The sequence below is a fragment of the Fundulus heteroclitus genome, unplaced genomic scaffold (genome assembly GCF_011125445.2).
Source record: "Fundulus heteroclitus isolate FHET01 unplaced genomic scaffold, MU-UCD_Fhet_4.1 scaffold_74, whole genome shotgun sequence".
Classification (NCBI taxonomy): domain Eukaryota; kingdom Metazoa; phylum Chordata; class Actinopteri; order Cyprinodontiformes; family Fundulidae; genus Fundulus; species Fundulus heteroclitus.
The window spans coordinates 944,391-970,959 of NW_023397186.1; the positions used below are offsets into that span (position 1 = coordinate 944,391).

Genomic DNA, 26,569 nt, shown 5'->3' on the forward strand with positions numbered 1-26,569 from the left:
GACAAACGTAAAGGTATAATTTAAAAAGTAGAGGTGATAATAGTGTGTTAAACAAGATATACAAAGTTAAATTAACTGATGTTAGATATATTTATATTTGAATCGTCATTACATAAAATTACATAAAGACATTCGGGGTGGTTAAAAAAAACGGACCTATCAGGCTCTTCGTCTTCGATCTTCAGGGCGTAACCGTTTTTTTCTGCGAAGAAGAGGAGAGTGGACGGTTGGCTATTCCAAAGAGGTATTTTCCGCGTTTAAAAAAGAAAAACCGTACCTTAACTGCAACATTCTGCGTTGTATGTTGTAAAACTGTCGGGTAAAAAAAAAAAAGTCTATCGTGGTTCAAATGGTGAAGTTAGTGTTATCCGATGTTTCAAACGGAGAGACGAGAATTAGCCGCCAACGAGCTGATGCTGCTAGCTAACGTTAGCAGACTTCATTCACGTGGGACGCGGTTCTGCCAAGTCTAGCTCGGTTTTTGGAGTGCTAGCTGTGGTAATGCTGACTTAAAATACTTAACGTGACTTTAAACACATTTTTATTCCTTGGCTTTTAACACGGTTGAATGCTTTTGCTCTTCCCTTTTATGTTTCTGTTATCTTGTTTGTTTTTAAATGTTTTTAGATTATTCTCTGTACAGCACTTTGTCGTAGCTGCGTGAATATTACTGTTTCGAAATGTTGCTTTAAGAGAATCGGCTTTATCTGTGCCACCTGCCTAAGGTGATTAAAAACTGAACTTGACCACAGCTCCCACCTGGCGATCTAGTTTAAGGTCACTGTTCAGTTTAAAGCCCAAGTTTGAGACGGGTCTGCTTTAAATAATGCGCCAAGGGGCCCAACCCAACAGAAGATGGTTTCACAGAAGCTGCTGGAGTAAAACACCATCACCATTGTTTTCTTGTCATTTAAGGTTAAAAAATGTAAAGCAATCCACGCTTTAATGTATTCAAGACACAATAGTAGGGGCTTGATCGAAAAGGCCTTTTTTTTTCTTTTTTCTTTTTTTTACTGGCATGTATATCTGATTGTTGTCAGCATAAAAATTAAAGGAGATCCCATGTTTACTGAGTATTGAACCTGAATGAAGCAAATAAAGAGAAAAAAGCAGCAGATCAAGGACTGAGCCCTGAGGAACCCCATAATGTAAAGGAGTGAATCAGTGTTTATAGACATGGTTCTGTCTGACAAATAAGACCTAAACTATTTTAATACAATACCACTAAAACCTAGTTGGGTTTGTAAAAGAGATAATCAAATATTGTGATCCACTGTGTCAAAAGCAGCAGTTAGGTTAAGCAAAACAAGAAAAACATATTCACCCGAATCATTTGCCCTGAATATGTCATTAAAAACTTTCACTAAAACAGACTCTGTACTATTCTGAGTTTTAAAACCTGATTGAAAAACCTCCACAATCCTTTACTCATCTAAAACGGGCTTAACCTGGGATAGGACAACTTTTTTTAAAACTTTAGAATTAAAAGGCAGCTTGGAGATTGCCCTAAAATTTGCTAAAACAGTTTGGTCAAGGCCAGGCTTCCTGAGGTGGAGGCTGCACCACAGCGTGCTTAAAACTTACAGGGACAACAACACCTGACAGAAAGCTGCTGTTTACAGTAGCGAGGATGATCTGCCCTCTGCTGGGGAAAAATAACCGAGGGGGAGCCAGATCACAAGGAGAACCTGATGGCCTAATATGTTCAAGAATATCCTTTTAAAAAGGTCAGATTCACTGGTTCAGATGTATCAAACACAGCTGGACAGGGAATCAAACAAGACGGGTTACCTGAATGTTGTAATTATAGCTCCTGCTCCTTGACAATTCAAGAGGTCAACAGTAAGAAAAATATCACGTAGGAAAGAAGCTTTGGCCTGCTGCGATTTCAGACAGCCTTTAGCTTAAGGCTGCGTAATAGATCAAGGTTTTAAAAATATTGAGATTTTTTTTTTAAAGAGACAAAACATGAGACTACATCATTTATATCAAGGCGGTCTAAGTTGCGAACCACAGGCTTCAGAGTTTATTTCTTAATTGTTGCACTTAGTTTATATTAACGCTTTCTCGTTGTTTGTTATTTGTTTCAGACTTTGTCAAGTAAGATGTCGGACACCGAGTCGGTAAAGAAAATGTTGAGGGCTGTCCTCCAGTCTAGCAAGACTGGTGTGTCTGTCAATAACCTCCAGTCAGAGTATCACTCACTGTGTGGGGAGTTCATCCCACTGAGGAAGCTGGGCTTCTCAAAGCTGGAGGACTACCTCAAAAGCATTCCCTCCGTGGTGAAGCTGGAGAACCGCATGGGAGAGGTAAGGGCTTGGTTGTTGTTTTTACACGGTTCGCTTGCCTTCCAAGATGCTCGTTCATTTAATTTGAAATTGAATTTTTTTTGGTAAAACCCCCATTGTTTTTTGTTCTATAGCTGAGATGCCTTGCTGCTGTGTGCGCAGAGACGGCTCACATTGCTGAGCTGATTGCCAGACAGAGGAGCTCAAAGAAATCCGGCCGCTCCCAGGTCGTCAACTGCAAGATGAGATACAAACCCTTCAATCCCTACATGCTTAATGGTATGAGGCATTTATTTAGATGTGAACTCCTCATTGTAAAAGACAATGTTTGGGTTCCTCATACACTTTCGGTCAATTTTCTTTGCAAATATCCTAAAGCAGTTGAACCTTTTCACACCCTTAAGCATTTACAGGATGTACAGCTAAATCTCAAAGTCAGAATATCGTGAGAAGGTCTTTTTATCACTCATTTCAGAAAGTAAAACTCATATATTAGAGATCCAGTACATATAGGGTATAATATTACTAGTACTATATTTTTTTAAAATATAGGTCGCTCCGCAATAAAAGTCGTATTTATTTAGACATTTATTTCACACAATCCAAGACTAAAAACTGACATTTAATCTTGTAAAGGCAATTTATTCAATTGCACAGCTGCATCCACAATCAGCTGAATAGTATGGGACATACCTGGGAGGTGGAATGGGGTAAAATAGCACAATGGGCCACCAACTCCAACACGGAAAGTTCTCATCAGAGCATTTTGGTCTGATTACGCTGAAACTAGACCGTGAACGTAGTGGTGCTTTGTGCTAAGCTAACAGTATGGCACAAATGTTTCAGAGCAATATAAAGCTCACGTGCATCGGCTAAGCTGTAACCCGGCCGGACAGCAGACCTGTAAGCTAGCGCCAGCTGTTATTAGCTTCACAGACAGCCGAATAACAGGGTTCTGTCGTAGTCTGTTTCCTTTGAGCACTCTACATTCCGCTGTGTGAATGCATAGTGAGACAGCGAAACAACATATGTACATGTGTTAAGTCTTGTTTATAAGTTAATGTTTTAATACATTTTTAAGTGGTGCAAGAGCAACATATAGGTTTCACAAGAGCGCCCTCTTGTGGCTATAGACGGTAATGTTTACTCCATGGTTCACGTTCAGTATGATTTACCATTTAAAATTGAGATCTAAGTCGCACCTGACTATAAGTCGCAGGATCGGCCAAACTATGAAAAGAAGGGTGACTTATAGTCTGAAAAATATGGTATTTTTATTTTGTGTACAGAAATGAAGTTTTCAGAAAATAAGAATATTGTGAAAATATTGAAATCTCACTGTGCCCCACCCCCCTCAGCTGATTAACTCAAAACACCTGCCAGGGTTTCCTGAGCATTTAAATGGTCTGTCTGGGTGTGTAGACCCTTACCCTCCACTAGGGTAAGCCACAAAAAGTGATTGCTAAAGAACTTTTTTGTTCAGAGTTCTGTATCCAAACATGTTTATAGAAAATTGATTGGAAGGAAAGTGTGGTTGGAAAAACTGCACCATTAAAAATGATAACTGCAGCCCTGAGATGATTGTCAAGCAGAATCCTTTCAATAATTTGGTAGAGCTTCAGAAGGAGTGGGTCAAGGCTGGAGTCGCTGCATAAAGAGCCACAACACAGACAAATCCTACACATGGGCTACAAAGGTAGCATTTCTGGAGTCACACATGAGTCAGCGACGTTGGAGACATCTTGCCTGGCCTAAAGAGGCAACAAACTGGACTGTTGCTCAGTGGTTCAAAGTCCCTTTTGCAGATGAAATTAAAATAAGAATTTTGTTTTAGTTCCCGCTTTGTAATCCAAGGCTGGATCACCGGCAGCACACAGCTGCCGGTGCATGATTCATTTGCAATGTGCGAGTGGAGTGGGTCTCCTTGGCTGTCTTTGCTCTGGCTGTAGGTGGGTTTTCACAGATAGCAGGATCACTTAAGCAGTCCGAAAAGTCAGTGGGGTGGCAACTGTGCTCCCTACAGAGGTGCGTACAAGACGGAGCCGCTTTTATACCCCACAGTGGCTGAGCTACAGACGTCGCTTATTCTGGGCAACGTCACAAAAACATTTGAACCAATACTGATTTGAAATTCAATGTAAGACAGCCATTAAACTATATATTAAGTATATTACTGTAATTTGCTATGTTGATTTGACACTGAAAAATTAGTTGCTATGCTGTAAATGGCAGCAACCATTTAATTTATTATAGAAAAGGATTGGAAGGTTGGAGCAAATATGGCATAAATTATTTTTTAAGGTCAGAGCTGTAGATTTCAGGTCTTTCAGTGTCTGACAAAGTACTACGATACTTAAACTCATTTGGTTCAAGGCAGAATAGACCAGTTTTGATAATTGTTTTTCTTCTTTTTCTTTTTTCTTTTTTTTGCATTAACTCTCTCGTTCTTTGATTGTTTCAGTGTTCCCACAGTCCTCTCTCCGCCAGCCATCCGCTGGGAATTATTCTAATTGGACAGCAAACCGCTCGGGGCCCCGTGGCGGACACAGGGGCTGCAGTGCCTCAGGAGATTTTAGGTAGGCACAGTTTGGATCAATTAGGGTTGGAGTATATAGAAAAATAAAAAGCATATAGATAAAATGGAAATCATATTGCTCGATATTGATAATTATCAACAAATTTAAAACATAGATTTTAAGTGGCAGCACCTGGACATTTTATGCTGTTGCTTAGTGACCCAGTTTTAGATACAGAACACACAAAAACTGAATTCAAACTTATCCCTTTATTCAACCAACTTTTTACCAAAACTGCAAGTTTAAAAAAACAAAACGCGTGCTCTCTGTACTCTTAGATGTTTGGTTCCTGTGTTTCTGATTGGTTGGGAGGATGTTATGACTGTAATATATATATATTTTTTTACTATCATCGATATAGGTCTATCAATCGATATATATTGTTGTTGAATTATCATCCAGCCCTAGGAGCAATAAAAATCCGTCAATCATCAAGAAGTATTAGCGTATTTGAAGACCACCTTGTTGGCTGGATCCTCTTTGTCACTGGTGGATATCAGTAAATTCTTGGAGGAAATGATTTGCTTGTGTTCTGACATCACAGGCAGCTGGACCAAAAGTTGAGATTGGTCACCCCCGTTGAACATAGGGTATCGTCTCCGCCACCAGCTGCAAAAGAGAATGTCACACCTGAAAAGTGAGCATGTAGAAAAATTGATCAGCCTTCGCTTGTTTTTAAAATTATTTTTAGAAGTTGTGTATGTTAGTTTATAAATAAACCTTAAAAAAATTATTCTGGCAAAGAGTTTTTCAATGTACAATACTGTCAATTTGGATTCACTGTTTGGATTCATAGTTTGCTAGCAGAATAAATATGTGTCCATTTAGTTAAAAGCTTGTACTTGACTGTTTCCACAGGATAAAACAGTCTCCGGTGAGCCCTGTAAACAAGAATCCCAGAGGTAGGATTTCCGTTTTTCTACATTAATGCTTCCTGGTGCTTTCTGTGTTCACTTTCATACTGTTTTTTTGGATCAGCTTGGCAGCTGGCTTTTTCATGGAGGGCTCTAGTTTTATACTTATGTCCAGTAGGTGGCGATGTGTTGCTGGTTTGATAACTGGGTATTTACTGAAAGATTTACCCCTCACCAGGAAGTTCGCTTTATTTGTGTGAATGTCAATTACAGCAAATGCCTTTTCTCATTTCTGCCGTTTCTTCCTCTGTGGTTGAACTAGCAATCACCTTTTGACCTTTTTCCCCCCAATGGCACCTTTTCAGTGGGAGCTTTCTCCCAGTGTTGTCGCCGTGCACTGCTGACAAAATGATTTTGTCTGTTTTTAATTACTTTAAATATATAAATCAGATTTTAAAGGCTTTCAAACAAAAAAGAAATGCTGGTAATTCATGACAGTATTTAAAGCACATTGTGACGTACATTTGTATTCAAAATAACTAGTCCAGTAACACTGTTTTCAGTCGTACTTCTTTATAGTTATTAATTTTCTGGTAGGTGTTGCAGGGTAGTAGAAAACCACTAGACTCAACAGTCATGACCTACATGCTGCTGATTCTGTGCAATTGAATCTCTAAATGAACGTTTTCTCAAATTAATAGCAGTGGGAAGTTCATTCCTTGAGGTCAGTTATTATGTGAAACACATGCAGAGGGAGTTAATTATGCACAAAGCTCTTAAAATGTTGTATGTGTATGCTAGTGTGCATTCTACTCTGAAAATCAGACCAGGATGGGTCATTCCAAACATTGTTCAGAAGAATTATAAACTTTGATTAAGCCTGAAGTGGTCGTCTCCGTGCATCAAAGTGCTTCTACAACTCCAGTAATTGACAGGGAAATGATTTCTGCTGTTATTACCACTTTAATGTACGTCAATACATATCTATATAGTCACCGTGAATGTACATAAGACATCCTAAATCTCTGCTTTATTTCCTTTTTGTATTTTTCTTTTTCTTATTTTTTGATCCACTGTATATATATGGACACACTGTATATACCTGATGCACCTTTTCCTCCTTTTGGCACCTTCTTTTGATTATTGATTACTGAGCCGATGTGACAAGTGAATTTCTCCAATGTGAGATCAATAAAGCCTGTCTTATCTTATCTTGGAAGCATTTTTGTGTTTAAATAATAATTATTATAGGAAGAAAAATGCTGCCAAGCTAACATTCACCTCCTGTAGAATTGTATTGATACATTTTCCACTTATTTTGAGTTAGAATGTGTAATGTTCACAATGCCGATTACCTAGATAATAAAATGATCTAGCATTTTATTTCTCGATGGAAATCAAAGCTATTATAAGAATTTAATAATGACGTGATGCTAACATTGGGAACACTGTACATGCAGACTGATTGCAGATGTAAGTGACCTTTTGACTCGTTTTGTCCCGTTTTCAGCAGGCGCTCTGAACCAAGTCTCTGTCCGGAGCAAACCCCAGGTACGGACCTTATTTACCTGGGCAGCGGTTTATCCATTTATATTTCCATTTATTTAGTGCCATGAAGAATCTGTGGCGTTTTCTAGTTATATAATATAAACAAGATGTATCTAATTAGATTAGATGTGGCAGAAAGTTTCCCCCCATGGGTAGGAGCACATCAAAGGTTACATATTAATGCTGGGTTTCTTCACACAGATTGATCTGGATCCGTATGACGTGGCGCTGGTGCAGAGCAGAGTAAAGCAGCTTCTGGAGAGATGCCCTAATGGAGTGTGGATGTCCAAGCTGTCGGATAAGTACAGTGATATGTTCGTGCAGAAGCTTCATCCTCAGGCACTCATCGATCTGGATAAGTGGCCACATATCTGCATGGTGAGTCCCTGGGGGAAATTTCTGCCATAGGGTGACCGTAGACTTTAGATTGAAACGTCCTCCACATGTTACAGCAGGTGTGTCCGTCTCACCAGGAAGACTAAAGTAAAACAAGAAACATGTCCAAGTGGACGAACAGATGGACTAATTTGTTTTAGTGGGAAAGGAAGATGTGCGCTCGCCGTTTTTCCAGAGCAATATGAACAAATATTACAATTAGGACCCTTGATAGTTAGGAATTTAGCTTTGCTCTGCAGCACTCTAAACATTAATATGGACTTGGTGAGCTCCTCAGTTATTTAAAGCTTGACTTCAAATCTCTAATACTAATAATCTTTTTATTTAGGCGCCTTTCAAAGCAGGGCAAGAATACTGTACAAATTTAACAGGTAATAAGTCAGGACAAAAACACGAATTAAAATGAACAGGCCATTATAATGAGTAGGTATTCCTGGACTGGTGTGTTTTGAGACTAGTGTCCTGCCACTTTTTTTTGTTCCTTGATTTTTGCTTGCACATTGTAGAACCTGTTCATGTTCCCCACTTATGCATTGCCCCACTGATTTCCCTGGCTTTCACGTTTCATATGAGGAGCTTTTGTTTGTTCATTAGCAGAATAAAGTGATCTTATAGTCTCCTGTTGTAGCCTACCAGCCAGGCCGTAACATCACTGAAGAATTCATGTGGGTTTTTATTCAGTTTCTGTGTTGTCAAAGTGTCAGTTCTTCACCAATTAGGCCGAGTTGGTTTTACAAAACGTAAAGTGTTTGCTGATTGCCCTTCTACTGGATTTATATGTTCTTTTTTTTTTTTTTTAAAGTTTGAGTTGATTTCTTAAATTTTGTCTAATTCCAGGTGGAGAAAGCCTGCATCTCTAACCGCGGCGACCAACTCATCTTCCCTCCTCTGCCTTCCTCGTCCCCTGCCAGCCCCGTCAGCAGCAACAACTGCTCTCCAGTGTCACGCCCCAATTCAACACTTGTTTCTTCTCATCCCTCAGCATCTAACCAGCTTTCTAAAACGCCGTCCCCTTCCTGTAAAACGCCGTCCCCTTCCTCTAAAACGCCGTCCCCTTCCTCTAAAACGCCGTCCCCTTCCTCTAAAACTAGAGATTCCCCCAGAAGCCCCCTGGCTAGCCCCACCTTTATTTTTCCTCCACAGTCTGGTGCTGCTGCTTCAGGCAAAGTGCTTCCATCAGTGACATTACGCAGCCCTGCCCCGAACCCGGCTCTAGCTCCCCGACTCCCCCAGGGTGCTAATCACACTGTATCTGCAGGCGAAGACGGTAAAAGTCAGACCTTTCCCACAATTCCTCCAAACCGAAGCGCTCCCCTTTTAGCCCCTACCTGGACCGCCCTCGCGTCGACCAACGCGTCCTCTTCCTCTTCCTCACTCCAGCCCGACCAAGACGTTCTTCCTCTTTTGAAAGCCACGTTCTCGTCCCCTTCCAGTTCTGCTCCCAGTCCTCCCTCGAAGCCTTGTCCTCTCGTAGTGTCCGACGAGGTGCGTCAGAAAATAAAGGAGCTCCTTTCAAAGTGCAGTAAAGGCCTGTGGGCCGACGCGCTGCCCAGATTCTTCATGGACGTGTACAAGACGCCCTTCCCTGAAGAGATTCTGGATAACCTGTGTGTGTTGTGTGACATTTGTACCGTGGAGTACCCGTTGCCAAATAACAAGAAGAAGGTAAGTGAATGAGACTGCCCGGTGTTTAACTGTTTAAAAACATCTAAGTTTAAAGTTTGAACTTATATTAGAGTATGCGTAAGAGCTTTTCTACTGATTATTATAACTGAAAACTAATAGTTTTTTAAATATACTTAACTGCGTTCTGTCTGCCTCCCATTGCTTTCCTGCTTATTTGTTGCCTTATTCGTACTTTTTTGTGTTTTTTCTTTCTCATACTTTCCATCTTTAAGGCAATTTTATATTACTCAAGCGAAGCTGACATGAGCCTGACTAACAGCGAGCAGACCAAAACCAGCCCACTCCCTTCTGGGTTGGACTTACTGGGTCCTGTGATTCCTCCGCCGCTGACCCGGCCCCAGGAACACTGTCCTTCCGTGTTGGTTGCCGAGGCCAAGAGCACCAACGCGCTCACCATCCGGTATGGTGCATTATTGCTCGTGTCGTAGCAGACTTTAGTGCTCTGTAGTTGTTGCTGTGTCTTATCTTTGTTGCATGTTCATGGGATTTCCTGCCAAAGATGTAAAAATCGCTTATGAGGAAGGATTTTAGTTGAATGGGAGGCTTCAACCTGAAGGCGCGTTCAGGAAGTGAACGCGTTTAGTGTGCTGCTGTTTGGCTGATATATCACCAGCAATACGCATGGAAAGCAAGAAATACAGGAGTACAATGGCGCCATCTAGTGACGCTTTAATTTAGCTGCTACTCCAGTCTCCTCACTCACTTTTCTCCAGGCTTGCTCCTTTCTGGACTTGTCTGCGTAGCTGTTGTTGGTTGAGTCGTACTTCTCAGGGCGGCCGCAGACCGCCACTATCTGTCTCTGTCGCAGTCCGTCATTCCACCTCACATCCAGTTCCTGATTGGCTGTCGCAGCAAGACACAAAGGTTCTGATTTTCTGAAACCAGTCTGTTTCGTCGCTTTGCGTCGCTTCTGTGTTGCTCCTGTTCAAAGGGTTAACTTGTAAATCGGTCGCTCCAGTCACAGAAAACTCGTTCGTGTGGACGCACCTTTAGTCGAGAGCGAGCACAGCACCTTGGACAATGCAGCTTTTATTCCTTTTTCTAATGTTTTGTGTTTGCTATTTACTGGTAGCTGAAAAGGATGAAGGGCAACGGGAGAAGGGGAAGACGTGCTCCATCACTGCCGTCCTCAAAAGCTTTTTACTGACCAGTTAAGCCTTTGAGAATCTAGTAGTTTTGTACGTGTTGCACAGAGAGATGTAGTGTGAAAAGGAGGAGACCTAACTGACCTGAGCAGTGAGTCATTACACAAAGCAGCAGCGTCCAAAATAGCAACCCATCCATCTCCCACTGTTGCATTCAGGAGTCCACCGGTACTTTTGGGCCCCGTCTTCACAATGCAAATCATCATTCCAAAAGGGAAAAGAAAAACAGATTAACTTTCATATTAATAAGCACAACAGTGTCTGAAGACTGCTCCTTTTGGGTCCTACTTTCATGTGGTGCTCTCTGTTGATGTTGACCTTAAATCAGTACAGAACGATGGGCTCAAAGTCGGCCCAACTCAGAGCCACAGGTGAAAACGCTCATCCCCTATGGATTTAAAGGGCTTTTATCTGTGCTCAGGTATGTAGGTCAGAACTACTCAGATGCTCAGGAAGCCATGGAGGATGTCATGCAGACCTTCTACACCAAAAACTCCACAAGCATCCCTGTATGTGAGCCAGTGGTTGGTCAGCTGGTGGCAGTCCTTGGGGAAGATGGAGATGAGGTGGGCAGAGCGCAGGTGATGGAGGTCGTGAACGGCAACAAGGTCAAGGTAACTTGCTTAAATGTCAAAATGTCTGTCAATTAGCTTTGTAAAAGTTGTCATGCACAGTGAAGCATTTCCACCTGTCATCTTAAGACAAACTTTTCTACACGTTTCGGTGCAGTTTATGGTTTTCTGCTGGTTGCTTCGCCGTTAGTTTCAGATTTCTGGATTTACTCAGTCGGAGCTCTTCAATAAACAGATTCTTCCCCTCGGCTCTGGTTCTCTCTACGTTGAATTCACAACTGAGCGCTACTGTCAAATGAGATTTATAAAGTTTATAGTGTTGAGAACGTTCGCGAAAAGGTTAAAGGGTGCAGAAAACTAGGACTGTAGGCTTGCTTTTGCACCCACAGTGTTATCCTGTCCTTTAGCCATTTGAATCATGCTGACCTCCCTGCTGGCTTTCTCATCCAGCAATAGTTATTCATCCCCTGAACTTGCTACTACCGTCTAATTGTTTAAGCATAATCTTAGAAAAGGTGATGTGATCATGGTTTTGACATATTTTAAGCACAATTGTGCCATTTTATCTATCCAATTATGACTCGCTGCTCTTTTTTCTGGTCACGTTTTTATTTATATTTTTTTTCTCTCTGTGTGTGATAGGTGTTCTATATGGACTATGGCTTCTCTGTAGAGACCAGTAGGAAATGTCTCCTGGAACTGCATCAGGACTTTCTCACTCTGCCCTTCCAAGCTACTAATGTCAGGCTAGCAGGTGCATACACGGCGGAGGAAAACTAAACGGCAGCAGATTTACGCTTTTTAGGTCACGGGTAATTATTAATCATTCCTTCTGCATCCTATCCTGTATCTGCCTCCTGCTAGGGTTGGAGGCGTTCAGCTGTGACCCAAAAGTGCTGTCCACTTTGGATAAACTGGCAGTGGGAAAGATCCTGCGGATGGAGACGTTGAAGCCACGTCAACACAACGAAATGCCCACAGTGGTGCTTTACGATACATCTGAAGAGGATGATGTGAACGTCAGCTCCATGTGCCTGAAGGCTCTCCAGGACAATACGATGAATAACCCGCTGTTTGTATGTGCACAAACCAGGATCGTTGTCATATAGGTTTACTGCGTGTTTTAGTAGCCCGTAGCAGCCATTCAGAAGTCAGCGTTACACAGAACGACTAATTTCTCTTTGTTTCCTGCAGGAAAATGTCCTTCAGGATGTGTTTGTGTCAAGCATGTGTGCAGATGGGAGTATCATCTGCCAGCTGCCCTCCCGAGGAACAGCCAGACTGAAAAAGCTACTGGAGGACGTTGAAGCTTTTTTGACATCCCAGGTAAGACCCCGTTTAACAATTGCCACGTGTCCATGAGACCTAAGTGCAGGAATTGAGTAAAAATAGGATTGGAATAAATTTAAGTGGGTTGAATGTTGATTGGATGTATTAAAATGGTTGCTTTAGTGACTGACAATCACTTTAGCCGTGATGGCAACCTGTCAGTGTTTATATTCTTCAAAAATCTTCTTTAAAGGTCACTTCAGAGTCCCTGGTTTGCAGACCCTTCAGCGGCAAGCTCTGTTTAGCCCGATACAAGGATAAATGGGCCAGAGCGGAGGTAAGAGCTGGATTCTGAAACAGTTCTCCAAAATGCTTACAAATTAAAATGTTTTTATTTTCTTTTTCCCTTAGATTACGTACATGCACGACAACCGAGTGATGGAGATTCTCTTCATTGACTTGGGAGTCACAGCGACTGTTACGTTCACCGAAGTTCGAGAGATTCCTCAGCATGTTTTAAAGGAATATATCATCATCCCCCCACAGGTCAGATACACCTTTTTTTGATTTTTGTTTTTTTTGCATCACATCGTCCGTCGTATGGTGACTAGTTCTAAAAATATTCATTCATCATGAATCTGGTTACAAACTTTATTCCTTGTCTATCCACTTCTTGTTAGTGCAGGAAAATCTTCTTAGTTGTGTGTTTTTGTTTTTTTGTAGACTGTCAAATGTCAACTGGCTGACCTCACCGTTCCAGAGGAAGGCTGGAGCCAAGAAGCCTTGTCGTTACTGAAGGAGACTGTTCTAGGAGCAAAAGAGCTCAAAATGAAGGTAGCATCTGTTATGTGTGGAGGACATGGCTTCAAAGAACTGAGCATTTTAATAAAATCTAAATCGAGCCAACAATTAAAGAGTAACATAAGTTAACTACCCGATAAAGTAGAGTATGTGCATCAAGGTGCAGGAAAAAAATAATTGTGCACATTCAGTTTAAGTAAACCGGTCCAAACTTTTTAAGCCGCTTACAAATTTTGCATGGTGTCATTATGCGATGCTGTGGTCAGAATGCCCGCGGTTACACTAACTGACCTACAAATACGCCTTGATTCGATAAAAGGTTATTCAGACATATGCAGGGATCTACATCACCCTCCTGTAGCTTGGGCTTTTAAAGAAAATGCAGAAAATAAATAAAAATGCAGAGCTCTGGGGGTGGGGTGAGCATTAATATAGTACCACTTCTGTTTTGGATGGTTGCAAAGATTTTTCTTCTACTTAGCTTTCCATCAATATCACGGAATATAAGCTTATGTATTTTATGTTTCTGTCTCTATCGTGTATCTTTATACCTGGTTTTATTTTGAAGGCTACCTGCCTTTCGTCCTTCTTACTTATTTATTGAATGAAAATGTCTTTGAATCTAGATCTGCCAGAGTTTAAAATATTTTTGAACTCAGCTTTATTAAAGTTTTATTTTATTACATTTGGGATCTGTTTCTGATACATTCATGGGGGTCTATCTAACAACAAGAGTTTACCTGTGCGTGAACCCAGGTGACTTTAAGCTGAAGGTAAAGGAGCGACTTTGTTTTATTGGGCTGACACTCCGCAGACATTTTAATCTTCATAGTTGGCTACATTTCTTGTGACAAACTCCCTACATTTCCCACAGCAGGCACCCACCACACCACAGAGAGGCTGACGCTGCAGGTGCTTAAAGTGTGATGTCGCGTACGCGGTTGTGACATTGAGCTCTCTGCGTATGTGTCTGAGGACTCATGTCCACCTTTTGGGAGCCTAGGGACAGAAAAAGCTCAGAATGTGATCCGGCGTTCTTTAGAAATGTATTTAAAGTTTACCGTGAACATGCACAGACTTAGAATTTACTACATGCTGTGACCTTCATGGGGGGCGGGCTGTTTAATTTGTTGGGGCGGGGTGCCCCGCCAAACATAAAGTAGGGGAAACACTGTCTGAAATTGATATGCTCCTTTTGCTTTTATTTCAGATTTCAAAAGTAGAAGAGATCAAAGGAGACAAGGTGATCTTTGTGTACCTCTTTGATGTTGGTGACAGTCAGGAGTTGCACCAAAGTATCAACCATCAGCTTGTCAAGTCCGAGCTGTGGCAGAAAGTGTCAGCGCAGAACAACAACACACTGACCTGCCGTGACAACAACATTGTGGACACAGGTAACACTACACATAAAAATAAATGCTTTAAGGATCTGTCATTCACATCCATATTTATGGTATTTATTGTTTGTTTTTTTGCTACATTTTTGTATTTAGGAACAATGATTGCTTTGAAATTAAACTGAAAATGAGATGCAAATATTGGCTTTTTTTTTTTGCTTTGTTTTAGATCTCACTGCTCTCATGGAGCGGTGGACTCTGGGTAACCCGGTCCTAAACCCCCTCATCAAAGCCTCATCTGTGCCACGTGGCAACGTAGAAGATGTAGCACTGAAAAGCAGAAGGGAGCCCCTTCCATTGCCCCCTCCGCTGGACCTCCCCCAGGTGTGTAGTTTGCTGCTTTGTCAATTTGCATGTGAGGAGGTCGAATACAAACGCATGATGTATTTTAAAGAAATATACACTTGGATTTTTTTTGCTTTAATTCTCTGTCTAAATAATTGTTAGGTTAAACCTGACTTTACTGCAAATGAAATCGGCTACGGTGTCTTTCAGTCAACTATTAGAAAGTGATGAGTTGAGATAATTTCTCCAACTTTACGTCCATGCAGCTGAACGGTGTAGCATTCAATAAACTACAAGATTACAGCCACATGCATACAAACCTATTTCTTTATTCTTCAATAGAAAACGTTTAAAGCATTTTAGCTTTAATGGCTTTGTGGTATTGAGTTATGAACAGCAAAGATCCGTAATTGTTCAGTGAAAAGTTTTAAACACAGTTATTGTCATAAGCTGGCATTGCAACCACACCAACATTCTTCCAAATCAGTCAATAACTTTTGACTCGTTCATTAGTTGTGGGTGTTTTCAGGCTGTAAGAACATTTTATTGACTAATTTGCTCTGTTTGCAGTTTTCTTTCTATTTCCAAGTTACAAATGCACACAAACTCAGTTGTCGTGATTTCAGGATAAACCGGGAACATTAGACAGGTCTCCTTGTAATTCTGATCCCAATTTTATTGTTTTTAAATGTCGTTCTCAAAGGCTTTTGATTGGGTTCTTTTCCTAATAAGTCCAACTCTAGCTTGAGTTCCAGCAGCACCTTTCATACTTTCAGTGTCTGCAGATTTGAAATTTAAAGCCTGAAGAAATATTCCCCATAAATTCAGTCTACCTTAGTACCATCCCATGACCCGGTACCGGTCCAGTGGTTGGGAACCTCTGTTGTAATAGAATAACAAAAGAGATTTCATCCAGATACTGACACAATCTTCCAAATCCAGGCTTTATTGTCGTCTTCCTTTGTTTCCAGCCTGGTCAGAACATGGATGTGTTTGTACCAGTGGCGTGCCACCCAGGTTACTTCATAGTACAGCCTTGGCAGGACCTCCACAAGCTGGTGGTGTTGATGGGAGAAATGGTCCTTTACTATAACCAGAACGGAAACACAAGCACAACAATGCACATCCAGAAAGGACACATCTACGCTGCCAAATTCAACAAGAAGTAAGTATCCGGGACCCCGAGCGGAGTTAACCCTGCCGAATAGAGAAAGGTTGTTTAATTCTTTTAAAAAATCTGATGATGTTAATAGGCAATTTTATTTTTGAGTCAACACGAATGTTTAAATTCAAAGATAAATGTGAAATATCAGATGTTCTGCTGTTGAAACTTGAGGTTAACGGGTTTATTGACGCCAATTCCTGTTTAGTTGGCACCGTGTGCAGTTGAAAGGGATTCTGGCTAACGGGTTGGTTTCTGTCTACGACTTGGACTACGGCGAACACGAGCTGGTCCCCCGCACTCAAATCCAGCCTCTGATAGAGGAATTCAGACAGCTGCCCTTCCAGGCTCTTCCTGCACAACTAGCAGGTGAGTTATCCACATCATTTTAGGTAAATCGTTTACTACATAACCCTCATTTTATGTTTTGATTTTGGTTATGTCTTTAAAAACCATTTTACCCATTTTTTAAGACGTGTTTTCTGTGTTTCAATTCCTGTTGATCCAATTTTTTAATGAATAATTGGACCCCAATAAATGCAGGGAGTCTCTGATTCCTTAAGGTTGCTTTATGCTTGACACGCACATACGCTCCGCACAGAAATGAGATGTGAGGACACAACCTCTACAGCATTTATGCTCCGTGCAGCTCTTCCTCTGAAGTAGCACTTTTCTCCTAGACTCTAGAGGGCAGCGTTGTGCTCCGACACTAAGCGTACTAGACCCCACTACATTTTTATTTATTTATTTATTTTTGCGGCTCTAGTGGCACGCGTTTTTATTGACAGTGAGCTGACAGGAAGAGGGGGGAAGACATGCGGCAAAGCGCCGCAGGTCGGAGTCGATCCCGGGCCCACTACATGTAGAAGTAGAAAACAATTGTTTCCAACATTTAGGCCTCTCCCTTTCTTCCAAGAGTGATGGTGATCTCTGTTCAGGAATTGTTGAAGGTGCCATGACTTCACCGTATAAACCATTTCATGTACTTGATATTGCTGCAAATGTAAATTCTCCAAAGAATTTCATTTTAAAAAAAAGCCTGTATTTGTTTCCAAAGCTGCATTGGGTTTGTGTTTGATCCGAATTACGGTTAATATCTCATTAAATACAAGCCATATAAAGCCGAGTCTGGAGTCTTTGATTCAGATCTGACTTAAACTGACAGTTCTGAAGCTTCAAACATTTTTGTCTGAGTAAGAGAGTTGTGTAATGATATTACACTTTACCAAGTAGACTTGACTCTGATTGGCTACAACCAGATTTGGAAAATCGGTCAAACCCTAACCCCCCACACTCCTCCCCCCCTCCATCCATACCCCTCTTTGGGTGCAACACTCCGTCAGAAATCCATTATTAAAAAAAAAAAAAAAAAAAATCCATTATTACAGCTGCTGGAAGTGTTTGTGTTGCAGGATGTCAGACAGCCGAGACCAGGTTGACCAAAGGGTTTAGCCTGGCGGCGCGATTCAACGCAGAGGGACCGAAATACAAAGCCCACATAGTGGAGAGCTGGCTGTTTATCGCAGCTGTGAAGGCAGACGGCTCCAGCTCGCCGCTGACTGTTTGCTTGATGGTGTGCTCTGATTGGAAACTGTGAATTACATAGAAAGACAACCTGCTTTCTGATCTGATCGCTTTTGAGCAAAGCAACAAAGCTGACAGCCACTGAGCAGGTCCTTAGGTATTCACTTCAGACATTCACACGCCCTCATCAGTGCACAACAGATCATATTTTACCTCCAAAACCTCAGAAAGATGAAATTTGATGTCACTGCCCCTTTAACAATTTCTTCATCATGGTGATCTTTATAAGCCGAATGATAAAGATTTCTATATTTACAAACCTCCGCCAGAAGGAGAGCTTATTATTACTTGTTTTTTTTTTTTTGTTTGTTTTTTTAGGGTTATTCAGTTACTCAGCTCTTTTTTTTTAACAAGGTTAGCAAAAGGCTGTTTGTCTCCTTGATGATATTGAAACAGTATCCGTATGATCATGCAGGTGTGACACAACGGCAGTGGTCAGAGGAGGCCTCTGTGTTGTTCAGGAATCATGTGGAAAAGCGACCGCTAGTAGCTCAGGTGGAGAGCGTGCAGGATGTGCCCGAGGCTAAAGGTGAGCTGCGCGAGCGCAAGTTGACGGTTTACCTGGTGGACACTTCATCGGAGAAGGACGTCTGGATTCACAGCATCATGGCCGACATTGGAGATGAGCTGTCTTCTGCTGCAGAGGTGTCCACACAGACAGCAGTAGAGTAACCAGACTCTTGGACAGAGATGTAAAAACAAGCTCCTTTTGTTTTGATTCGTTGTAAAATAAAAAGCATGAAAGGATTTTGGGGGTTACTTCCCTGGATTCGGTTGTTTGTTATTTTAATTTTTTTTCCAGGGCTAATAATCAGGCTGTATTTAGGCCTGAGTGATCTATCATTTGTGGTAGGTATGTTGTCTGTAAAAGATGGTTACTTTTCATTTAAGGACAGGATGAATATGAAACACTTTTCTATAGCTTAGTGTTACCAATCAGTCGCTAAATCAAACCCCATACTCAGGACTGTTCAAATTTGACCGATTTATATTGTTTTTGTTTGTTTGCTGTGACTTTTGCATGCCATACTTTGTGTGTTTTTGTGGGATATGCTGCTGGTTAATAGTTAAACTACTTTAATATACTGCATGTTTGTACATGGTTGTATTTTCATTAAGCATTATGGTTCATATTTCAGTGTTTTACTTTACTAAATGTGTGTATTTACACATAAAGGGAAATTAATCCTGTTCCTGTTTGAAAATAATAAAAAAAAGTGAGGTATTTTTTTGTTTGAGTTTTTATTGTGCAGAAAAGATTTTACAGATTAAATTGAACAGTATCATTGCTCAGATTTTTGTTTTTTAACATAAAAGTAAATAAAATTAAATTGCATATAACACAAAACACACAACTGCTTGCAGATCAAGATCATTTTCACAAACGCTTGTCACACAGAGACAGATTGCAGGTATTCAGAGGTTTCCTTACTTAAAGAAAAGACAGTTTTTTTTCTTTCATCACATGACGTATTTTCTTTAAATGCAAAGTTTTAGCAAGGTCTCTGAGCAACATTCTGGGGTTTGGAACTGAAAGTCCTTTCCATGAGATTAAAAGTAGCCTCTTTGCAGTGATAAGGCCATCAGAGGACTGACATAGCAGGTCGATGACGCACCAGGGAAGACGGTTTTTTCGCTTTTGAGTAATGGAGTCCATGTATAATTTTAAATGATCAGTGTTTTGTGTTAGAGTGTATAGGTTCAAGGAATTCATCCCAAATATTAGTAGGGATCTGAATGCCCATATCTTTCTCCCAGCTTTCTTTAAATTTGTTAAAGATGTTTTTAATAATTTATTTTTATATATATATATATATATAGAGAGAGAGAGAGAGAAATAATTTTGTTTTCATATGGGCAGGGATTTAAACAGTCATCAATTGTGGACTTTTCTGTTTCAAAGGATAATAGGTGTATAATCCCTTATCAGTAGGTATCTGAAAAAGTTATTGCTGTTTAACCTATACATTCTTTGTAATTGTATAAAGGAGGCAAACGCGCCATCAATATGTCACAGAGGCAGTGTATTTCTTGGCCTTCCATTCTGTAAAGGAAGAATCTATAATAGAGGGAATAGAAAGATGAGTTTCTTGCGATTGGCAAAGTGAGAAGATGTGATTTCAAGTGAAAATGTGATTAAATTTGTTTCCATGTCCTAATAGTAGAGGTGATAAATTTTGATTGAGGGATGAAAATTGTCTTGTAACTTCTATACCTTAATGTGTAAATTTGTCAGTAGAAACTTTGAAGGAGAATTGGTTCAGTGTTGATTTGATGATGGAATGAACCGCCATCATGCTTTTAGCCCAATTAATGCGATGGCCCGAAAGTCGGCCAAATAAAACATTTTTTCAAGAACCGCAGGAATTGAACAATTTGGATTTGTACAGTATAAAAGATTATCATCCGCGTAGAAGGAGATTTTATGTGTGTTCTCAGTTTTATAACCATGTATTTTAGAATCTAGACGAATACTTTGTGCGAGTGGTTCGATGGCCAATGGGAAAATGAGAGCGGATAATGGGCACCCATGACGAGTCCCTCTTAACAAACGACAGAGGGGGGATAGGCTGTTATTTGTGCGTATACACGATCAAAGCAATTTGAACACCGAACGATCACCTGTTGGTAAAATAATACCGTAATGGGAATAATGCCGCCGCATTTTGTTGCAGATATTTTATTTTTATTTTTTTTTAGCAGAAAGAAAATACTTGGTTCACCAAAGAGGGCTTTGGCAGACGGCTTGTTAGTGAATCCGAAAAGTACGGTACGAATCACGCAAATGACCATTACCCACAGGACCAAAAAAAGAGACGCCGTCCGATAATGGAGCCAGCGGCTCTTCGTGACGTCACGGGAGTGACAGGGCAGCCGCGTGTTGGGGGAGGAAGAGGGAGGAGGAGGAGGATCACCTCTCACTAAGTTGACTTTGCCGTTTTAGGGAGATTAGATTCGGCTTTTCGCAAACCGAGCAAAGACGGGAGAGGGGACGCATTGACTTCTTGCTGAATTCAGCCACCTCCATCCAAAGGGTCATGGCCGGTTCCGTGTAGCGGAGCGGCTCTGTTATTTCGGACGGATTGCCGGGGTTGGTTGGTGCGCTTCGCAGCCGAGCGCGGCTCTCACTGCGGCTCCAGAGGGAAACCATATCTGGTCAAAGTATTCGTTGCTGTCACCCAGTGGAGCCGACCGGCTATTAATAGCGCCGGAGGAGGTACGTAAATTAATGCAAAAGTTACCGTCTGCTTGCAATAAAGCGGTCAAATAGACGGAGCTGCTTCTCTGGTTGATAGCGTTGATTTTTGCATGGAGAAAATGAGTTTCGTTTTAAAGTTGCAGGACTTCAAGAAAGCTGCTGTTTGAAAATGTGTGAACAGCTTTCGGGGCATATGGAAAAAGTTTTTGCTTTTTTAAAAATTATCATTATGATGCAGGTTTGCAGTGTTTATAGTAATACAATTGATTAATCCACGACAAACCGCAGTCCATGGAGCTGCCATGACTTTCCTTCAGAGTTTGGCATGTGGTAAATTTAGGGAAATAGCATCTTTGTATTAGACTGTTTCCAATAAGGCTATCACCTAAGAAAATCCTTAATATTTGTATCTATAATACATTTTAAAAATCTAAACAAACCGCATGCATAAGGTAAGTGACGTGAAGTAACCTTGATCAAACATAAGGACATGGCGACCCCTGGAGAATGCACCCAAGCCCAAGAAAGCGCTGAGGACGCTTTCATTTCGCTCACCACCGAAGTTATGACACACCACCTCATACCTGTCTCCAAGATGGACAAAACACAGCCGCAAAGGAGTTCAAGGCCTTCTAAAACCAAAATGGACAACTTTAGCAAAAGTCTGTGGTTTGTCCAGACTTCATTGTATTGATTAATGATGTGTTGTTTTGATGCCAAGTGTTTTTATCTGTGAAGTAGACACTTTAATGCGGGCCATAAGCGCTTGTGTATCTCTTATAAACGCGTTATGACATGTGGCGAACATAAGCAGACCAGTTGTCTCTCAGCTGTTTTCTACAGTCATTTGAGAAATCTGTAAAACTCAACAGCTGAAGTCAGACTGCGCCCTACACACACGAAGTTGCTCCTTAATATGAGAAAATAACATTTAGGTTGGTAACTTCTCTTTTATCTGACCATGTCATGGTCTTTTTAAGGCATTTTCATGAGAATAGATTATTGATCTTGATAGCGGACAAACAACTAAACGTCACATTAGGTTTGGGATTTTAATTATCTATCTGAATTGTTCTTTTCCAATTTCGAAAAGATGTACAACAAACGTCAAATAAAAAAAATAAAGTGTGCAGATTTGATCATCTTTCAAGCATTATTACATGGTTAAATATATGCTTGTACATTCTCAAAGGAACATACATCCCCCTCTACTAATATGTGCTTAAATGTATTTGAGAAAAGCTGTAGACATTTTGTAGCCACAAACAAGTTGCTTTTACATTCTAGGTGAATGTTTATTTCAAGAATGTTAGTTGATTTAAGTCGATTGGTTTCCTGAAAAGGAATCTACCTTTCAAGCAGAGTTCAAGCACAGGGGAGCATCCCCAAGGTTCAGCTGTCTGACCCAGTCACCCAACTTAAAGGAAGTTAGTTCAGGAACACTGAAGTTAGTTCACTGTTCAGGAACAGTGCAGAAGCAACCCAGGCTCTAGCCTGACGTCAGCTCGAAGTTCCTCAAACACTTTTCAGTCGGTATCATGAGAGTAACTCGTTTTAGATAACCATGCACTGAGACGTTGCTGTACAAGATGAAGAATAAAATCATTCAAACTCGGAATAAAATTCACAGCTGCTTACATGAACATGAAGGCTTCATGGAGAAAAGCTATTGTCTGGTGAGACGGCTTATTTGCTCACGATAAACGGTGTTTGGTGGAGTCGAAATCAGGTTTTCAAACCTAAGAAAACTAAAGCATGGCGGTGGTTATATCATGCTGAGGGTTCGTTCAGCCGCCATTAATACCGGTGCCTTGCGCGACGTGTGTTAATAGTAAAGATGGAGGACTGCCTCCACATCCTTAAACTTGACCTCAACCTAAATGCACGAACAAAACATAGACACAGCAGGACTGTTAGTCCAAACAGACGTCAAAAGATTCAGGAATGAAGCCGCACTCGCGCCTATTGTACATTTTTTTTCACTGCTTAAAAGTCAAGTCCTTGTCTGGACACCAGCCAATTTAAATAAGTTCTACCGTTTCTGACAATACAATCAGAATCGACTTTATTCACCAGGTTTATGGGTACAAACAAGAAATTTGACTTCAGATTCCAACGCTCATCATGTAACAAAAAAAACAAAAAAACAACAACAGGCAGACAAGTAACAGCAAGCAGAACAGCAAACTACAATCTATAACAGAAAATACATTATTAAGGGGAAAAGGTAAGAACTGAGGCAGTATATACAGAAGTTTTTTTTCCCCACAGCAGAATAGATGGCTACCCTGACTGCAAAGTGTTCATCAGATTCACTGCCTGGGGGATATTGCCTGACTCAGGGCCCTGTGGGCCTTTTTTTTAAATGCCTGACTGACCTGTAACCAGGATGTGTTGGGTGGACAGCTATTCTAGCTGGCCTTCTACTGTACCTGTACCTGTACAGGCTGTGAACGGATGGAACGTTGGTCCCGATGATCCTCTCTGCAGTTCTAATTGTTGCAGTTTGGACCCGTAAGGCTTTGTGGATGACGTGAACCACACGGAGATGGACGAGCGAGCACAAGACAGACTGAATGACGGCAGTGTAGAAGATGATCAGAGGCTCCAGAGGAAGGTTGTGCTTCTTAAGTTGCTGCAGGAAGTACAGTCTCTGCTGGGCTTTTTTACGGATGGTGTCCATGCGTGAGGACCATCTCAAGTCCCAAGAGAGGGTGGTCCCTAGAAACCGAAAGTGATCCACTGTAGACACAGGATTGTTGAGGGAAATGATGGGGGTTCTCCTGAAGTCCACCGTCTTCTCCGCTGTCTTTAGTGGGTTTAAGATCAGGAGGCACTGACAGGTGGATCCTCTGGAAGAGGATGTCAGGGTCAATTCCAGAGGTGTGACCAAGTCACTGTGTTGCAAGTCTCAAGTAAGTCTCAAGTCTCTGTCCTCAAGTCCGAGTCAAGTCTCAAGTAAAGACAGGTAAAGTCGAGTCAAGTCTCAAGTCAGGAACCTTTAATTTCAAGTCATTTCGAGTCGTTCTTATTTTATTTTTTTATATATAATTCGCAATTATACATAAAATTCAAATAATAGACCATTTGTTCTTTTTAAAATATGTATTTATCTCAGATGATAGAACATGTGTAGCTGAACACAAAGTATAAAAAACATTTTTAAATTGGACCACTTTACTGCGCAGTTCTGTTAAACTTGATATTCAATAAAAAAAAGACAAAAATGCTGACATTTCCACAGCACAATACAAAGAACCATAACAGCAGTTTTTTCCTCTTTTCTCTGACCTGGTCACTGAGTGAACATGTATTTTTATGTGTCCATGTTTTGAGTGACATAAGAAACAAAACAAATATATCAACTGAACAATTAACAAATCTGCAATTGAGGATACTGTATTTCAGTTAACTATTCTGCATTGCATTTGCAAAAGACCAAACTGGCCAAAAGTCTGTCTGTCATTTGTGCACGATGAGGACGTAAAATGATGCCACCATAGCTGAAGACGCGCTCCACTGGAGCACTGCAAGCAGGCACTGCCAAAACTCTGGTGGCCACATTAAACAGTGAAGGAAGAGTGTGCATGTTCATTGCCCAGAACAAGAGGGCGTTCTGTCCATCAGCAATATGGAGGTAATGACTTAGCTGTAGTGCTGGACTTGTCTGGACATCCTTCTTCTGCCTCTTACAATAAGCAGCAAACAGTCCTCCATCTTCACAGTCCTTTTGATCTTTATCACCAGGAGTCACGTGTTGCTCCAACTTTGCAGGATCTGCAGCATTTTCCAGGATCAGATCTGAGAAAACATCCAAGTAACAGCGGCAAAAGAGTCTGTATTAGAATTTTAGACAATAAATAAATAATACAGAAAAAGAACACCAAATACAGTCTTTACCTTTAACTTTTTGTGTCACTTCTGTCTTCATGTCCTGACTGCCCAACACATGGTGTTCCACCCACAACAGAGAAAACGCTGGATCCAAAGCAGCTGCTTTGAGGTACACTGGATCTGAAAAGGGTGCAGTGATCCCTTCTTCTGCTCTCGCCATTTGCACACTGATAAAAATTCCAAGAAATCTTTTGTTCAAAGATGCCTGGAGACTGCTGACCAGACCATTCAGGAAACGGACTTGCGGCTTCAGTTTCTCAAGGTGGTGATTGAGGGACAGCACGGATGGAACAACAGCACTGATCGTGACTATTTTCTCACCTTGTGTCAAATCAGTTGCTTCTTCAAACGGTTTCAAGATGTCCACAATCTCCTTCAACAAGTTCCACTCTCGTATTGTGAATAACAACTTCTTGTGCCCGGCCTTTTCAAGAATAGCACAGAGTTTTAGATGTTCACATTGAAGAACCGCCTTCACTTGTCTCACTGTTGAATTCCATCTTGTGATTACAGAAGCAGGGATGCCTTTCCGTTCACCAAATTCAGCTTCAAACACATCTTTCAATGTTGTGCTTGTGTGCAGTAGTGAGCTGAGCTTAGATAGCTTTGAAAGGGCAGGAGATGCCACTTTGGTCTCTGTCAGGCCATCTCTCACCACCAGCTGAAGTGTGTGAGCAAAACATTGCAGGCGATGTTTCTTTCCCAAAGAAGCACCGACTGCTTCCTGATCTTCCAAGGGTAAGTCATGCCAGAGCTCTGGGTCGTCAAGATGATGATTATCATCAGGTTCCTCACCTTGGTCAGTGGGAAAGCATACAGTGAATGCTTTTCGCATATTGGCAGCATTGTCACTTATAATGTAATCTAGCTTATCTTTGATGTTGTATTCATCGCATACAGCTTCAAACTTTTCACAGATTCTTTCACCTGTGTGCGAGCCTTTGAAGCGCTCAAAGGCCAACAGTTTTGATTTTACCTCGAGCCTCTCAATTCCTTTTTGTATCCAGTGCACAGTGATGCCAAGGAAACCCCTCATCTTTCGGTCTGACCAAATGTCCACTGTCACTGAAACATGATCAGTCTGGCTCAGCTGGGTTTTTAACATCAAATGTTTCTCAGCAGCAAGATCTTCTATTTTTGATGTCATTGTTCTGCGACATATTGGGCTGTATTTGCTGTCGACTACTGTCAGAAAGTGTCGAAAACTCTTGTTTTCCACAATAGACAGGGGCAGATTACAACCAATAATTAAGTCACGTAGTAAGGCATTTGTAATGGCTTTCTGCTGTGGATGATTCATACTGTACTGCCCAGCACGAGTGTCCAGAAATTGTGATATGGAAGGCTGTTGAGGTTCATTTGTGATCCTCTTATTCATCTGGTATTCTTCAAATCTGTCAGAAGTAAACAGATGTCAGAAAATAAATTACAGCCATTCATGAATTACATTTGACTTCAGTTTACTCCTTCTTTTCATAAATAAACATCAACACTACAACATAGTTTTAAAAAAATGAAATAAGTATAAATGAAGTTATCACAAGTAAACTCAGGAAGGTCTGGTGCATTTATTTTTCTGCTTTTATTTCTACGTATGTTAGTTTCAGTCCTCCGTAAATATGGGACAGATATTCTAAACACAAAATTTATTTGGGACAATTTGGTCTTTTTTTTCCCCAGCAAAGCTATACCACTTGGAAATGGGTCTGTACGACATGTGACAGTCACGCCGGTCAGTGCATTAAGTCAAAAACAGTTGACTTAATGCACTGACTGCAGTAAACAATATATTGTCAATATAATTTCCCAACGTAGATGTCTTCAAATACACTAACCATCCTTAGATGATACTAGACCCGGCTCATCATCATGATGGGACAGAGCGCAGCAGTCTCTAAACTCCCTCTTTGCAG

General features: G+C 41.0%; 2 protein-coding genes across 5 annotated transcripts in view; both read left to right on the forward strand.

Annotated features, from left to right (window-relative positions):
• The first annotated feature begins 34 nt into the window (after nucleotides 1-34).
• tdrd7a (tudor domain containing 7 a) lies at nucleotides 35-18,782 on the forward strand. 3 transcript variants are annotated; one of them, XM_036134113.1, is made up of 22 exons: nucleotides 35-244; nucleotides 2,091-2,309; nucleotides 2,423-2,567; nucleotides 4,750-4,864; nucleotides 5,409-5,501; nucleotides 5,723-5,766; nucleotides 7,229-7,269; nucleotides 7,468-7,644; nucleotides 8,500-9,327; nucleotides 9,561-9,748; nucleotides 10,915-11,107; nucleotides 11,708-11,819; nucleotides 11,930-12,141; nucleotides 12,260-12,391; nucleotides 12,588-12,671; nucleotides 12,746-12,880; nucleotides 13,058-13,168; nucleotides 14,346-14,529; nucleotides 14,702-14,856; nucleotides 15,789-15,982; nucleotides 16,188-16,348; nucleotides 17,979-18,782. In XM_036134113.1, the coding sequence occupies exons 2-22, from the start codon at nucleotides 2,106-2,108 to the stop codon at nucleotides 18,233-18,235; spliced, it is 3,765 nt and encodes a 1,254-aa protein (XP_035990006.1). In that variant the 5' UTR covers nucleotides 35-244; nucleotides 2,091-2,105; the 3' UTR covers nucleotides 18,236-18,782. The 3 variants fall into 3 exon arrangements, with proteins under 3 accessions (XP_035990006.1, XP_035990008.1, XP_035990007.1); XM_036134115.1 differs by having other exon boundaries at nucleotides 7,232-7,269; XM_036134114.1 differs by lacking the exon at nucleotides 35-244 and adding an exon at nucleotides 343-498.
• Nucleotides 18,783-20,422: 1,640 nt separating this feature from the next.
• The window catches only part of tmod1 (tropomodulin 1), a 28,235-nt gene continuing 22,088 nt past the window's right edge, over nucleotides 20,423-26,569 (forward strand). Inside the window, exon 1 of one of the 2 annotated variants that reach the window (XM_036134096.1) lies at nucleotides 20,423-20,780. The gene's annotated coding sequence lies outside the window, so the exon portion shown is untranslated. The remainder of the gene's footprint in view (nucleotides 20,781-26,569) is intronic. The other variant, XM_036134097.1, reaches the window with a different exon arrangement.